Source organism: Opisthocomus hoazin, chromosome 4 (assembly GCF_030867145.1).
Source record: "Opisthocomus hoazin isolate bOpiHoa1 chromosome 4, bOpiHoa1.hap1, whole genome shotgun sequence".
Lineage (NCBI taxonomy): Eukaryota > Metazoa > Chordata > Aves > Opisthocomiformes > Opisthocomidae > Opisthocomus > Opisthocomus hoazin.
Window position 1 is genome coordinate 49157956 of NC_134417.1, and position 14031 is coordinate 49171986.

Sequence of the window (14031 nt, forward strand, 5' to 3'; positions counted from 1 at the left end):
AGATTTGGCAGAGACTCTGTAAGACAGCTGTGCTTTACCCTTTTCCAGTACTTGAAATGCATTACTGAGGCACTGAGGATCCTTTAAAGTGTATACAACTACAAAGGACTTTTTTGATGGATAAGCATATAAGGGAGGGGTAACATGTTGATCCTGGAAATTCAAAGTATGCAGGAATACAGCTATCTTGCAGTCCCTGAAGCAAAGCTTCAGAAGCAACACTTTAGAGCCTGTTATTCTCTTATAATCAATGCAATTAGATAACACATCACCCATCCTCCCCCTTTCACTAAATCAAATGGTGCTCCTTAAAGAAGCAGGATCTTTACAGCAGAGGGGTCTTGTCAAAGGGAGCAGCTGGCTGCTCTTACATGACCTAGGAGTTTAATGAGGCTGACAAGCAGAGTGAGGCTATGGTGTAAGCACTTTTAGCTGGATATAAGCAAGTATCCACTTACTGTTGGTTGCATAACATATGGCGGATGAGGCATCCATGAAGTACTCTGGACCTGCATATCAAATAATTTTAATTAGCACAGAAAAGTTTAAAACAGAACTCAAAGATTTACTTGAAAATATTCTTTCTATTACAACTACAGAGCTAATTTTGGCAAAAGACTTCAGCCACGGAACTCAATGCAAAATTCATTTATGCTTCATAAAGTTACTGACAAAGGAAAAAGCTTTCAAATTTCATTTGATAATGTTTTCTACCAAAGTCAAAATTCTAAGCGATTGCACCACTTCTATGATCCACTTCGTTTTATCTCATAAAGCAGTCCTCAATATTCCATGTTGTCCTATTTTTTTATTTGTATTGTTTGCTTTCATCCATCAATATAATCATGAATGTGTCGTCCAAGTGACAGTGAAGGAGACATAAAACATTCTGAGTTTATTTTCAAAAGAATCTGTATGAACTTTCAAAGGTATAACATTTTCAGAGATCCCAGAACAATTTATTCCGTTTTCAGTAAGAACTGAAGATCTAATTCAGAGTTTTTGAAGCTTATCCTAATTGGAAGCTGCCATGGCAAAGCTGGCTTAAGGTGTCCCTGCCCCCAGGATCAGCTGTTACCTTGGGCACTGTGGGGTCCATTCCCACCAGAACTCTATATGCCTCACCGAAGTCTTTCTTTGTTGTTCTGCCTTGTGACTGACATGTAACAGGTTTCATGAATATACCAATTTTACTAACAAATAAATGCATTACAGAGTTCTTGTGCATTTGTGGTGGCATCTCTGAGCCGTAACTCCCTCTTGTGCTAAGCATGGATGGCCCACACGCTATCATAACTCAGACTCAGCCCCAAGAACTGTATATCCCAGTTTACTTTTGCATCAGTCTGGGCACCACAACGCACAGAAGAACACAAAAATCTAGCTGTGCTACAGCCATCAGCGGGCAACTCACTAGCTATCCCCAAGCTTGCAGAGATGGCCATGTGGCGTCTCAGACTGCGCATGAGCAGGGATGACTAGGAGAAAACTATAAGGTCCCGATTCCCTGTGATTTTGTTCATGAAGCAAGTAGTGAGAATCAATTGTATAACTGTGTGCCTCTACACTTGTTGAAGTTTATCAAAGTAGATGTTTTGTTGAAAAGCAAGTTCAGTGAAATGTCTTTAGAACCAAAACCAGCGCACACTCACGCAAACACACGTCTACTACAGAATTTTGTGTCAGGAATCCCCGCTAGTTAAAATATATTAGAGCTTCCACAGCTTGCTGCTGTTCATCGCTCCCACTTTTGCACCCTTGCAGTTCCTCCTCTGTGCCAGGGCATATGCCTTTGGGCTTACACTACAAACTAGCTACACAGAATGATACGGGTTAAAAAAAAAAACGAAAAACAAATTAATGGTTTTGGTGCAAAAGCATCAAACCATGCAAATGCATCGAACCATGAACTGATGCAGTGGTTCAGTTCAGGACGGGACAGGGGAGCAACTGTGAGCTGCAGAGTAGTGATGGGAACAAGTGGCTGGGTGGCCTGAATTCAGTGGCCTGAGTAAGAGGGAGGAGGTATAACTCTCAAGCCAGCTTTGCTACTGAGAAAAGTGCATGTGAGCTGCACTGATGTTTCTTTGGTGTTGCCATTTACTGAACTTTAGTGAATTTATATCACCAAAACAACTTTTGTTTGGCAAGCGTTATACAGCCATCTAAAATCAAATAACACAAAAGTCAAAGAAAATTACAAGAATCATTTATCTTTGAAGACCAAGTTTAAAACACAGTAAGCGCAATCTCCCAGAATTACCTGTAAGCAGTAGCATACGTTCTCAAAAAAAAACCCCCCAACTAATCAACGCTAACATTAAGAACAATCCACTATGCAGCTTTGCAAGTTTGGGTAGTTTATGTCAGGTAGGACTCAGGACTGGAAGAGCACTGATGCTAGGACAGAAATAACTGAAATGGGAAAATGTATAGCCAATGACCAGCTTCAGAGTAAAGTGAAATGTTCCCAGAGAACGGCTAATAATAAAACTATACAACCTGGTTTTGACTTCCATCTCAGAAAGCCAGAGCATGGCAATAATTTCCCAGTGGAGATCTGTGAGGGATATGCTGAAAAGACAAATTCTGAACGACAAAACATGTGGGAGACTAAAGAAGGATATGAGGACAGTTATCCTCAAGTAACTTACTTTGTCAGGGATTACTGGATAAAAATAAGCTTTTAAAAGATGCTGTTACTGGAGCAAATACAGCTGAGGTCAAAAGGTCAAAATACAATGCAGTCAACATAAATGATAAAAAAATGCATTTAAAAAAGCTTTTGGCTAATGAAAGGGAGCCAAAATGACAAAACATTTCAAAAAGAACGACAAGCTTCTGCTGATGTCAACTGCAAATGAAGCAAAATGCTTTTTACTAGAGAAGCTGATTGAAATAAGAAAAATTAACATGGCTTTCTTGGCTAGTGTAAGGAATACAGGAGGCTCTTCAAACCCTACGCTAAATGATAGCTGACTACTACTAGAAAGCCTTTTTTTTGAAGTGTGACTCAAGAACGCAAGCACTCAGACAATTTTATGTGGTGTATAAACTCTGCCTTCATCCACATCCAAAACATAATTAACTGGGAAACATAGCAGACAAGCGCAAATCTGACGTACCTGATATGTAGAGACAGGGGAAGCAGCAATGAATGGCGTGATTGATGTCTGTGGAATCATGCGGTTTGTTGGAATACTGTACGGTGAGGAATAAAATCTGCAAACAAAGAACAAAAGCGAGATTTTTTTGAACCTTTTGATTGCTAGGCTTTGACTGACTAATTCCCTGCCTCCCGAGCAAAGACAAAAAGAGTCTACACAGGTAATTATGTCCGTCTATTTCCAGAATCACAATAAAGAAACTGTGATGGCTCCACTGAACAGAACTTGAAAATGGAAAGGAGGAGGAATATTTACACAAAGCATATTTTTTTCACTTCAACTAGCACAAATATAGAACTTCACAACACAAGAAGTAATTATCTGAAATGCAAAGACAGCTGATTTTCCAGAGTGCTAGCTTGGGAAAGGAAATTTCTTACGCGATATCGAAGACAATATTACTGATTTCATTTTTACATGCGGTACTGTTTTCTTTTCAGATCTTAATGCTTCAGTGCTGAGAATAACACATTCCATATACATGCCTGAATTATTTTATTAAGGGATGGCTACAAAAACTCTGGCTGAAATTTTCATATTCATCTAGGCAGAGAGCAAAAAACCCACCTTCTGGTGAAATGTATCACAAATTATGAGTCTAAATGCCCCAGGCAGCACTGGAAATCTCAGATGTAGTTGTTTTTATTTCCACTGTTGCATGCTATGAACACAAGTTGCACTATCTCTTGCTTGATATTAATAAATGTTGTATTTCTTCTACTTCCCTGTGGGTTAATGATTATTGATAAAATTATCATTTGGAAAATACCACTGCTGGTGAACTGTGAAAGTACTTAATATGTGAGAGCTTGTAAAAATTTTTGCATTTGCCCTGTTTTCAGTTTTAACTGTAAGCCAGAAAAATAAAATTGCTTAAAAAATAATATTTGTGGTTTTACAGCTGTCAAAATGCTGATAATTTGGACTCCGAGAAAGAGTCACACTCCTGTGCAGTGTTCTCTTGTCCGATTTAAACCCCATGCAGATCCTTCCCATATAGTGTGCACCAATCTTACAAGTAACAGAAGATTTTGCACATATGCTCCCTCTGTAACAGTGAAGTGGATTACACTCCCTGCCTTTTAATGTTTTTTCCTCCCCATGCTGAGGCAATCAACAGTAGCTTTCCGTGAGAGCCATGCAACAAAAAAATCATTACTGGTGTTTAAACAAGTGCTCTATTTCCTGGTCACCCTGGCATCCCGGATTTAGGACTAATCAGTCTAGTTCAGACTGGATGCATTTTTTCTGGATGCAGGCTCAAATAACCACCAACTTCATCCAACCAATAGCCTTGGAAAAACAGGCTGCTGTCTTTGAAGGTTGGGTAGAAACGTTCGAAGTTAGGAGGGGAGAGGGAGACACAGAAGCAATCATTTTTTCTCTCTATTCCAAATAAGATTTTAAAATGCCAAAAGCAGCAGGTGGTGTCTGAGTGATTTTTTGTTTAATAGAAATATATTGCTATTTTAGGAACATTTATCTGCCCTTACAAAGCTCACACAGAGACTATTTTAAAACTGTGCCTTTGCCCAATTTTATATATATCCTATTATGAGAACTTAAGAGGCATTTGTATCCCACTGCTTGTATCAAACATTAAGTTCATAGAACATTGGAGGGGAAAGGTTTTTCCCAGCAGTAGCTGGGTTAATCTATGGCATTAGCATGATGCATATGTTATCTAAGTCATGTTTCAGGGGTCTTCTCCTACATCAAGGTTAACCAGAAATCACTTTGGCTATGCTGTTGCTAAGTGGATGATGAACTAAGAAATGCTGCATGTGGCAAATGAAAACAGTCAATGGCAGACTGACAGAATTCACTCTATAGGTAAAATGTATAATGTAAATACATACAAACCTCTTGAACTGAAGGACAGTATAAAAACAAAACTCTTTTGAGAAAGCAACATATTTTGATACATTCTGTTCTCATTCTGTCCATCAACCTGGCACTGATGCTGCACTCACACCATGTATGAGCTGCTCGGACAAAGACAAGTGCAGGGGACAAACAATTTTCCATTTGGAAGTAATGCTGACTCTTTGGAATAAACTCTCCAATAAATCCCAGAAAATGCTACCAAATTTACAGAAAATGTGTGCTAAGCCAAGGACTTGACAGACAGCTAACCATTTCAGTTTCAGCTTAGAGATGCAGTTATCTGAATAGTACATAGGCTTACAGAATATACACTCTGGTAATGTGAAAAATACAACCCTTCCAGTACCCCTGCCAATACCTTTTCTCTGTTGCAGTTTGGAATGCTCTCAGATAAGCATCAAATGAAACATACTATCAGGACACTCAGCTGTATCGTGAAAATGCATGCACCACTGCGTCAAAGAAGAGAAAGGAAGGAAATCTGATGCAGCAAATGACAATGTGAGAAAACCCAGTTCACATATCTCAATTTTAGTAATAATAAACCAAGTTTAACAATGTGGCTCACTGTGACAGGGTGTAGGTCAAACATTTTGCAATCAGGAATCCCTTACACCCAGAGACAAAGGTTTGTCTTCCTGCCACATCACCCCTTGTGCCCAAAGCAGTCTGAAAAAAGGATTTGGATATAGCCTGAGGGAATTCAACAGAGCAAAACTGAAAAAGCGTATTCTGAAGGCCTCTCTGCCATGTGTGAAGTAGAGTGGTGCGGTGAGGACAAGGGTGTCGTGGCTGGGGACAGGCTCAAGTGGAGCCTCCCCGGGGCAGGGGATGCTCAACCTGCCACAGTGCTGCAGCCATGTACCACCCTGGCAGGGCCCACTCACAAAGAGGGCTCAACATGCTCTCACCCATGGGACACAGAGGCGTCTCCCCAGATTCCCTTTACATACAAACAGGCTAATGTCCTAATATGTAATCAGCATAAGTGACATGCTGGGGACCTATAAAAAGACAAGAGCCAAAAATCAAGAGTGGCCTGCTCTGGTGTAAATCCTACAGCATCCCAACAAGATCTGTGGCTGGTGACCTTACCATATTCAATGTTAGGCTTTCCCTTTTTGTTTTTCTCCTTTGGGCTCAGGGAGAGCTGAAATGAGGTGGAAGATGCATGTTGTAAATAAGTCCAAGGGAATACAGAATTCTTAGTCATCAGAACATGTACATCAGTAAGTGGAGTGCAAAGAGATATGAATTATACTGGCTTTGACTCATTTTAGACATATTGTTCAATTATGCCCCCAAGTTTCCTGGCATTAAAATGTACAGTATCTGATATGGTACTTTGAGAGCTGTAGGCTTTGTGGTAGTTGACCTGTGGGCTCTAAGGAGAGCTCTCCAAAAGTCTCAGCAGCTGCATTTTCCGCAAATGCAGTTTGCATCCTTATATTGGCCCATAGAGTTTGTTGCAGGCGTAAGTCGGTATCCTTGCTCCTCAGCAGCAACTGCAATGCTAGAAGCAAAAGCACAGACAGGCAGGGACAAGGCAAACTGGACAGTGCTCTTATATTAAAAACAGACCTTTTCAGCATGCCCAGATTCCATAAGCACAGGGAAAACTCATAACTAGGAGGCAAAAAGATGTTCCTGGATGTTCATGAAGTGGGGTTTATAAAGGTCTCAAAAGAAAATGTCTTTAAGAGATGTTAAAAAGAACCGCAGTACCAGGACATCATCAGGCACACACAGGCAATGCTTTAAGAACAGTTTCTGTTGCTTAATAGACAAAGAACATACTCCCCTCCCACATCAATCCTCCCTCCGCATTTGGGGACTGCATTATCTGTAGCGTCTGGTCGCTATTTCCCTGCCAAAAGATAGAAAAAAAAATCCATATGGTTCCCATCCTATGGGGGAATATGCAAGCTTCCACACAGAATCTGCACAAGAGCAAGACCCTATTTGCACTGCAATAAACACCATTTGCTCAAGCCTCATGCCCGCAGGCAGTACTGAAAAAGTTAGATTCATAAATAGTATCCTGGGGCTCACATAATGTAGGAGTATTACCAAGTGTTATCAAGGCAGCAATTTTCTGTTGCAATAAGCCACAGAGTCAGATGTTTGAGATGAAAAAGACCTATCTGAATATTGAGCCCATTGGTCAGCAAATGCGCAGTACAGTCCCCCAGATATCAGATATTAAACTGATACAGTACATCACAATCTTAGTCAAATGGCCAGGAAGACTCAAGCCTCAGGAACATTTTAAATGAGCATCCTTACAGTGCATGTACAAGAGCTCTATTTTGTTCTTTGTATGAGTGCACTATACCACTAAAACAATATTAATACCACAAATTGAAAAATCAATACCATATTACAACAGACACACTATTCCCCAAAATAAAACCTGAGTACCTTTGTAAATGCAATTCAGAAAAGGCTGATTATAAAACAAAAAATGCACAGAGAGATTGGCAGGGGAAAAGAGCTTATCTACTGAAATGTGTGGTTACCATGTCTTCAGTAACTTATACTGCAATGCTACACTACGGGACGGATTCTCCATTCCATTATACCAGTTTTACACTGATGTAACTCCACTGGATGCTTAAACAGAGTTACATGGACATAAAAACAATATAATGAAATGGAGAATCAAGCTTTACAACATAATAGACTCAGAAGAAAATTATCTATTCCTTTGTGGAGAAAAAATCTTAGCTATTTTTAGTGAACGCCTCTCTCTCACTCTCTTTTGTTTCATTCCTGCTATAGATTTTCAAGGCAAATACGCAGTTATACAGTAATGAAAGTGATAGTACTACACCATGAGCAACAAGAACTCAGCTTTTCATCTGGACAACACACAACAGTCCAGATTTGTCCCTGAGGTTTGGTTATGCCCCAACCCAAAACCTAATATAATCCATGCCTCTTAAGGAATTGTGAATTTTAAACACCAAGCTGTGACACCCGCAGAGACACGTGTCTCTAGTAGGCTTCTATCCTCCATACAATTCTGCGTGGACTTAGCAACTTACATGCATCAAAATGCATCTATCAACCCTATAAATAGATGTCAGCATGCACAGTCAATCATTCTTTTTAAGTTTTATGGGTATTTCATATCTAAGCTGAATTTTCACCTTGGCTTGGGTATCTTTACATTTCCCATCTCCAGCCTCAGTTCACTATTCTCCCTGCTGGTGGGCACCCGAAGGGCTGAGCGACTCATGCTTATCACAGCACATCAACAAGTCCTGAGCTGTGTGCAGGGTCAACGCCTGCTTAACCTGACTGCGCCGATCAGGCCTGCTATAAGGAAGCAGTCTTTGTTTCACAGACCTTTGGGTAACATTGCTCCATGCAAACCTTAGCTGCCCGGTCCACCTTACTGCCAAGTATTATGCAGCATTTTACCCCCAGCGTGGGTATGGGCATGCCGTCAACGCAAGGGAGCTGCCAGCAGCAGCTTTGTGCTCACTTCCAGACTGTCCTCACCATGAGGAACAGCAACGTGTTTGCCTGTCACCTCTTCACTGATGACAAAGTCACCCTGTTGTACTTCATAGCACTTCAGAGCCTTTAACTCTCTTTCACCGTGGCCACACACCTGCTATGATACCCATGTGTTGGGTCTGTGAGCAACAAATCACATTTGCACATTTTACAAGCATCCAGGTGCTCCTGGATGTAGCTAAAACAAAACCCATGAGCTAGATTTTTATTGTACTTGTAAGTAAAGAGGCTTATGAAAAATAGTAAAAATTTAGAACTACAGGATATGTAGAGACTATGAAGTGAATGCCTGGGGAGCTAAAATGAAACTGTGGAACCAAAGGGTCCTGGTGATCCTCAGGTAACAGCATTTCAAAGATGCAATCAAAGGACGGAGTAACAGTTGTGCAACTTTTGGTGGACAAACTGATTTTTCCACATAGTAAGAGGTTTTCCTCATGATCTTGCATGCAACCAAGATCTCACCATAAGAGCATTTTGAATGAGATGGTTTTGTCCTGATGAAACTGAAAATATTTTGACACTCTAGAAAGAAGAAATATGTCAAAGCGGTAATTCATTGTCACTCTTAGAGAGATATACAGTGCTGTAGTTTACTTCATGCTTTACAAATAAAAGACCATTTAAAAAACCACAGAGCTGAAATTCTGCGTAGGGTACTACTACTTTTCCCAATGATCAGTGACAGTGTGTTCAAACAATTGAGTGACCAAAACATCTGAGCAGCCTGAACACCTGAGCAGCATGGGTACTCTTTAATACTGATTCTGAGACAAATTCCATAATTTAAAAAAAAATTATTCTTGAAGTAAAATGATATTAATTTCAAAGGATCACTCATACTACAGTTTCCAAAAGATTCACGCAGCTGACATGCAGGAACTCATTTGAAATAAAAGCCAGTTGTCTGGATGAAACACTGGTGGACTCTGAACAAGTAATGGTTTTATTTATAGCCTATAATGCATCACTAGCTGAAAAGTATGATGATACAGAAGAAAGAATTGTTTGGTAAGTCAGAACAGGGAAACAGAACCAGAGGATTCTGAAATCACAACTCTGCAAACTCCCTTTTTTCTGAGTTACTCTGGTTCAGCCGCTCCCTCCACAACATGGGAATATCATGCATCCTATTAAGCTACTACTTGGAAAGGGCAATTAAGGAAAATACACTGACTATTACAATTGATTTTTTTTTTAAACTACTGGGAATGTTAGCTTTTTCCTAAATGCTTCAACTACCAGGGCCCTAACAAATATTTAACAAATAAACCCATTCTCATCTATATCAGTACATCCTCCCCATCAGCTGGTGAACACAGACGGGAATAGGCATGGAATTTGATAATTATATCCAACATCTCTCTGTCAAAGAATGACTGTCAAAGAGTCAAGGAGGCCAAACCTCCTGCTTCTCTTCAAATTCTTGTTAACCTATTTGAAAGGCTAGCCAGATTTCAAGGCTCTGTTTTTTTAGCTCATGAAATAATTGGAAATGTAATCATGCAGGTAAATAACACAATGATGTCACTTCTCTGCTAAATTTGAAAAAATGTTACAATTCTTTGTGTTGGCAAAGAGTAGTTGAGAAATGAAGAAGAGCGTTGCTCAGAATTTTATGCCTAAATCCCATCTGCTTACACCCTAATTTAAGTCTTTCTCCCTTTTTGGCATTTCTATTTAGACAATGCCATGGAAGCCAGCCAGTCTGTAGAGAGAACCCCTGATGAAGTAACAGCTCTATTATCCAAAACAGGCTGGAATCTTCAATGATTATTTTAACAACAGTAAAGTCAGTAAAGGGAAACTTTACTGGTTTCCACTTCATGTCAGAGAGAGATTAAAAAAACATCCACTAGCACTTGCCAAATAGAGATGGAAACTATTAGGCAAAACAACTTCCCATTCAAATGGATATTACAAATAAGTGGGCATAAAAACAAAAGGGAAACTAAAAGAAGAACTGGACAATATAGCATTACATGCTTCAGAGAAAATATGACTGAGTGAATTTGCTTCTGAATAAGTTTCACCACAGAAAGAGAAAACAGAAGATGGCATTCAAAATAATTTTTAAAAAGGCATAACAAAACATGCATTCCTTACCCATTCTGTATAGCAGCTGTTGGATCGTAAGTCAAAGCCATGCCAGCCTGCACATAGTTAGGGAAGAAAAACAGATTTTTACTATTACTGCAGGAAAAAAAAAAAAGACATTAAACATATTCTAAGCCAATGTGAATAAAAACTGAAGGCAACTTAGATGGAAATCTAAATTCTCCAGGGAAGCTCAGATGGCCCAAAGAGACATGGACAGATTGGCTACCTCCCCTGCCTGCGAGATCCCTGAGAAGCAGATCTGTTCAGTATGTCGGCTGTCATCTCTTCGTAACATTTAGGGCAAATGGTGGTTTTGTTGCACCAGTATCAGTTAATAACTCCACTGAGATCAATTCATTTGCATCCAATTGCTCACTATAACAAGACCAGGCCAAATCTTTCTGTTGCCTGTGAGACAGGTAGTTAGTAAATACTGTGAGGCCAACTTCATGAGAGCTTTTTAGGAAGGAGTCTCATCTTTCCTACAAAAGCCACACCCTGCATGACCCCAGACGTCTACCACTTCCCCGGGCTGTCATCCTAATCAGAGTTAATTCATTGCCAGGAGACAAGAAACAAAAAGTGGGCTGTGAAGCAGGAAAGACTAACCAAAATGAAAAAAAGAAAAAAAAAGTGCTTGAGCTTTAAAAAAAAGCTTTTAAAATACTTCAGAGGTCTGGACAGCAAAAGAATTTGTTAATGGGCTACACAGAGCCTTTCAACTGCCATTCACCACCAAGCAGATGGTGACCTGTGCAAAAGGATTTGACAGTGTCAAAACAGCATCCAGTCAACCACCGTCACCACTGCCACCCTGAGCAGACATGTCCACAGGTACTGCAGGAAAGGCAGGCAGAGAGCAGGGCTGGAGACCGAACTTCCCGCTCCACCTCATGCTCCAAGATGGCAGTCAGGGCCCTGCGGCAAGGACCAGCTTTTCCCCAGCATTTACTTTAAGACGTGGGACTGACAATCTTTCCTCCCACACACTGCATTTGCTTTGACTTTTTGTCTTCCTTATTTATTTTTTTTTGTCCTCTCTCTCTTTGTGAAATCCTTGCCAATGTAAGACACTATCAAGAGATGGGAAGACATCTCCCTTTGTGCGGGTCTAGAAGCAGAGAGGAGGGGACCCCCATTACTCAAGGTGCTGCTTTCCCTTTGGGAGCAGCTGAAAAATGGCCATGGCAGCATCCCACCCCAAGGCACCATATTTCTCTCCGCTTGTCATACAGACCATATGCTCACTGCCTGAGAGAGGAGATGGAAGCATTCGCTTCAAGGACAGGTGCGTTACTAACTGTGCAGCAGGGTCCACGCTCCTGGGGGGAGCTTTTAATGCCCCTGGACCCATCTACCAAAGTACTTTTGAATAATGGCATCTGCCCCCTTCCAGATGACTGCTCAGACAGGTCAGGAAAGCGTTTGGGCTTGGCTGGCTCCCACGCAGGCAGGTGAGCAGCCAGGGTAAATGCTCTGGTGACGAACAGGCACAGAGTGGGCAGCGCTCCTGGAAGAGGCAGGTTAGGCCAGCAGCCACACACTGGTCTGAGAGGACATAGTCCAAGTTTCCAGAGGCCAAAAATCATTCCTGAACTGAAAGGGCACGCTTCACACTACCTTATGCAGCCAAAAAACCTGTTCAGGTCATTATTAAATTTGTATATTTTTCTTATTATTCTTTTAAGCAGATGCTAGGGCAAATGCTTTGCTTATTGAAAATGCCATTGTTTCAACAAAATATGTGCTATCTTCCAAGCAAAGGCAAATTCAGGAGACTAAGACCAAGAACACATGGCATTTTTTGAAATGCATTCATTTCATAGAAAGAAAAATAAAAATGGCTATTTCTGCAAGCCTAAAACGTCAAAGAACCAAACTTAGGGTGACCCCAACCACTGCTAATTCGGGTGTAAAAAACAAAATAGCTTAGAAAATCATAAAGGATGATCCACTTAACTTCTTTATATATTCTTATGTCTTATAAATTATATTGTTTGGTAAGGTTGAATTAATTACTAATGGAAATATATACAGTTCATCAGAAAAGAGAGCCAATAAAAATTTAATATCACAAACATATTTTGTCTGCAATACATTTTAGAGAAAAAATCCTCTCTTAAAGATTTTCCTTTCCCTTTTCCACACTTGTAAAATTTGTTATCGCTCTCTTTTTATATTCCTGCACAGGTAAAGACTACTTCAATAGTATGTACAAGCTCTAGAGGGACAGAAAAATTAGTTTTAATAATTTTTAAAAAAACTTGAAAATAACTTCAAGATATTCTCTATAAATCAAGGTGCTGACATTTTAACATCTCATCACATATCTACTCAAGACTAAGAAAAAACCTCCTCATAATTCCTTGGGAAAGGAGAGTCCCAAGCTTTCTAAATAAGGGAGTTTCTAGATCTAATGGTCCTTAGAGTTGCCTGGATCAAAGCTCACTATATCCCACAGGTTGCATTAGTGTGACCTGGGGATAAAGTGGCAACTAGGGAGGGAGGGCTGGGAGGAACAGTGAAAATGAACAATTGCTCTTATTTTAGTTTCATTTACATAAATAAGAATGAGGGTGAAGAAATAATAGATATCAGCAGCTCTTTCACTGGACCCCTAACAACGATCAGCCTCCAAGTTGAGACATGCAAACACATGTTTACGCTGCTTTCAGTGACTTGTCTCATGAATATTGGAGCACACGGTCGTACACAGACCTGAAGCTTGTCCTCCAACCCCATCACGCCCCAGACCTGCGCGTGGGTGCATGCAGATACCTGCACATACTCAGTCCTCCATATATTAGCATCTTGTGCACTACATATTATTAGTATTAGGAGTAAGAGACACCGTTGTGGGCCGGGCAAGCACAAAATATTAAGAGCTAGACACTCAACTCCTTATCCATGCTCCACACTGCATGGTGACAGATTACCAGAATCTCTTCAAGTACTTCAGCAGTGACCACTATAAATACCACTATCACATTTGCCAGGAAAAGAAAGTTTCACATTAGAGAAATATGACACAGTGCGTGGCAATATGTGCATATGGTACACCACCTACAGTTTGCCCGGTAATATTGCTAATATCCCCCATTGCTGAATAGCCTTAAACAGCTGCTGTTTCAAATAGCTGCTAAGAGAGGACTATTTACTTCTTTCTCATCAAGTTGCGTAATTTCTCCCTACAAAATTATGCTGGCTGGCAGCCCAGGAAAGGCAACTGTTAGCCTGGACCAGTGAAAGATTTATGGTCTGAAGCATCCTCATTCATCAGGAATAAAAACTGATGAGCAATAATAACTTACTGGAAATTTGCCTCCACTTTCCTCCATAGCAGACAAACAGG

At 40.4% G+C, this 14031-nt stretch overlaps 1 protein-coding gene across 7 annotated transcripts in view; it reads right to left on the reverse strand.

Moving 5' to 3' along the window:
- RBMS3 (RNA binding motif single stranded interacting protein 3) overlaps window positions 1–14031 on the reverse strand; it is a 722203-nt gene that overhangs the window by 70223 nt on the left and 637949 nt on the right. For all 7 annotated transcript variants that reach the window (XM_075418969.1, XM_075418970.1, XM_075418972.1 and 4 more), the window contains 3 exons: window positions 10686–10732; window positions 3126–3222; window positions 459–509 (listed from right to left, as the gene is read on the reverse strand). In XM_075418969.1, the coding sequence (XP_075275084.1) occupies window positions 459–509; window positions 3126–3222; window positions 10686–10732 (195 nt within the window). The remainder of the gene's footprint in view (window positions 1–458; window positions 510–3125; window positions 3223–10685; window positions 10733–14031) is intronic.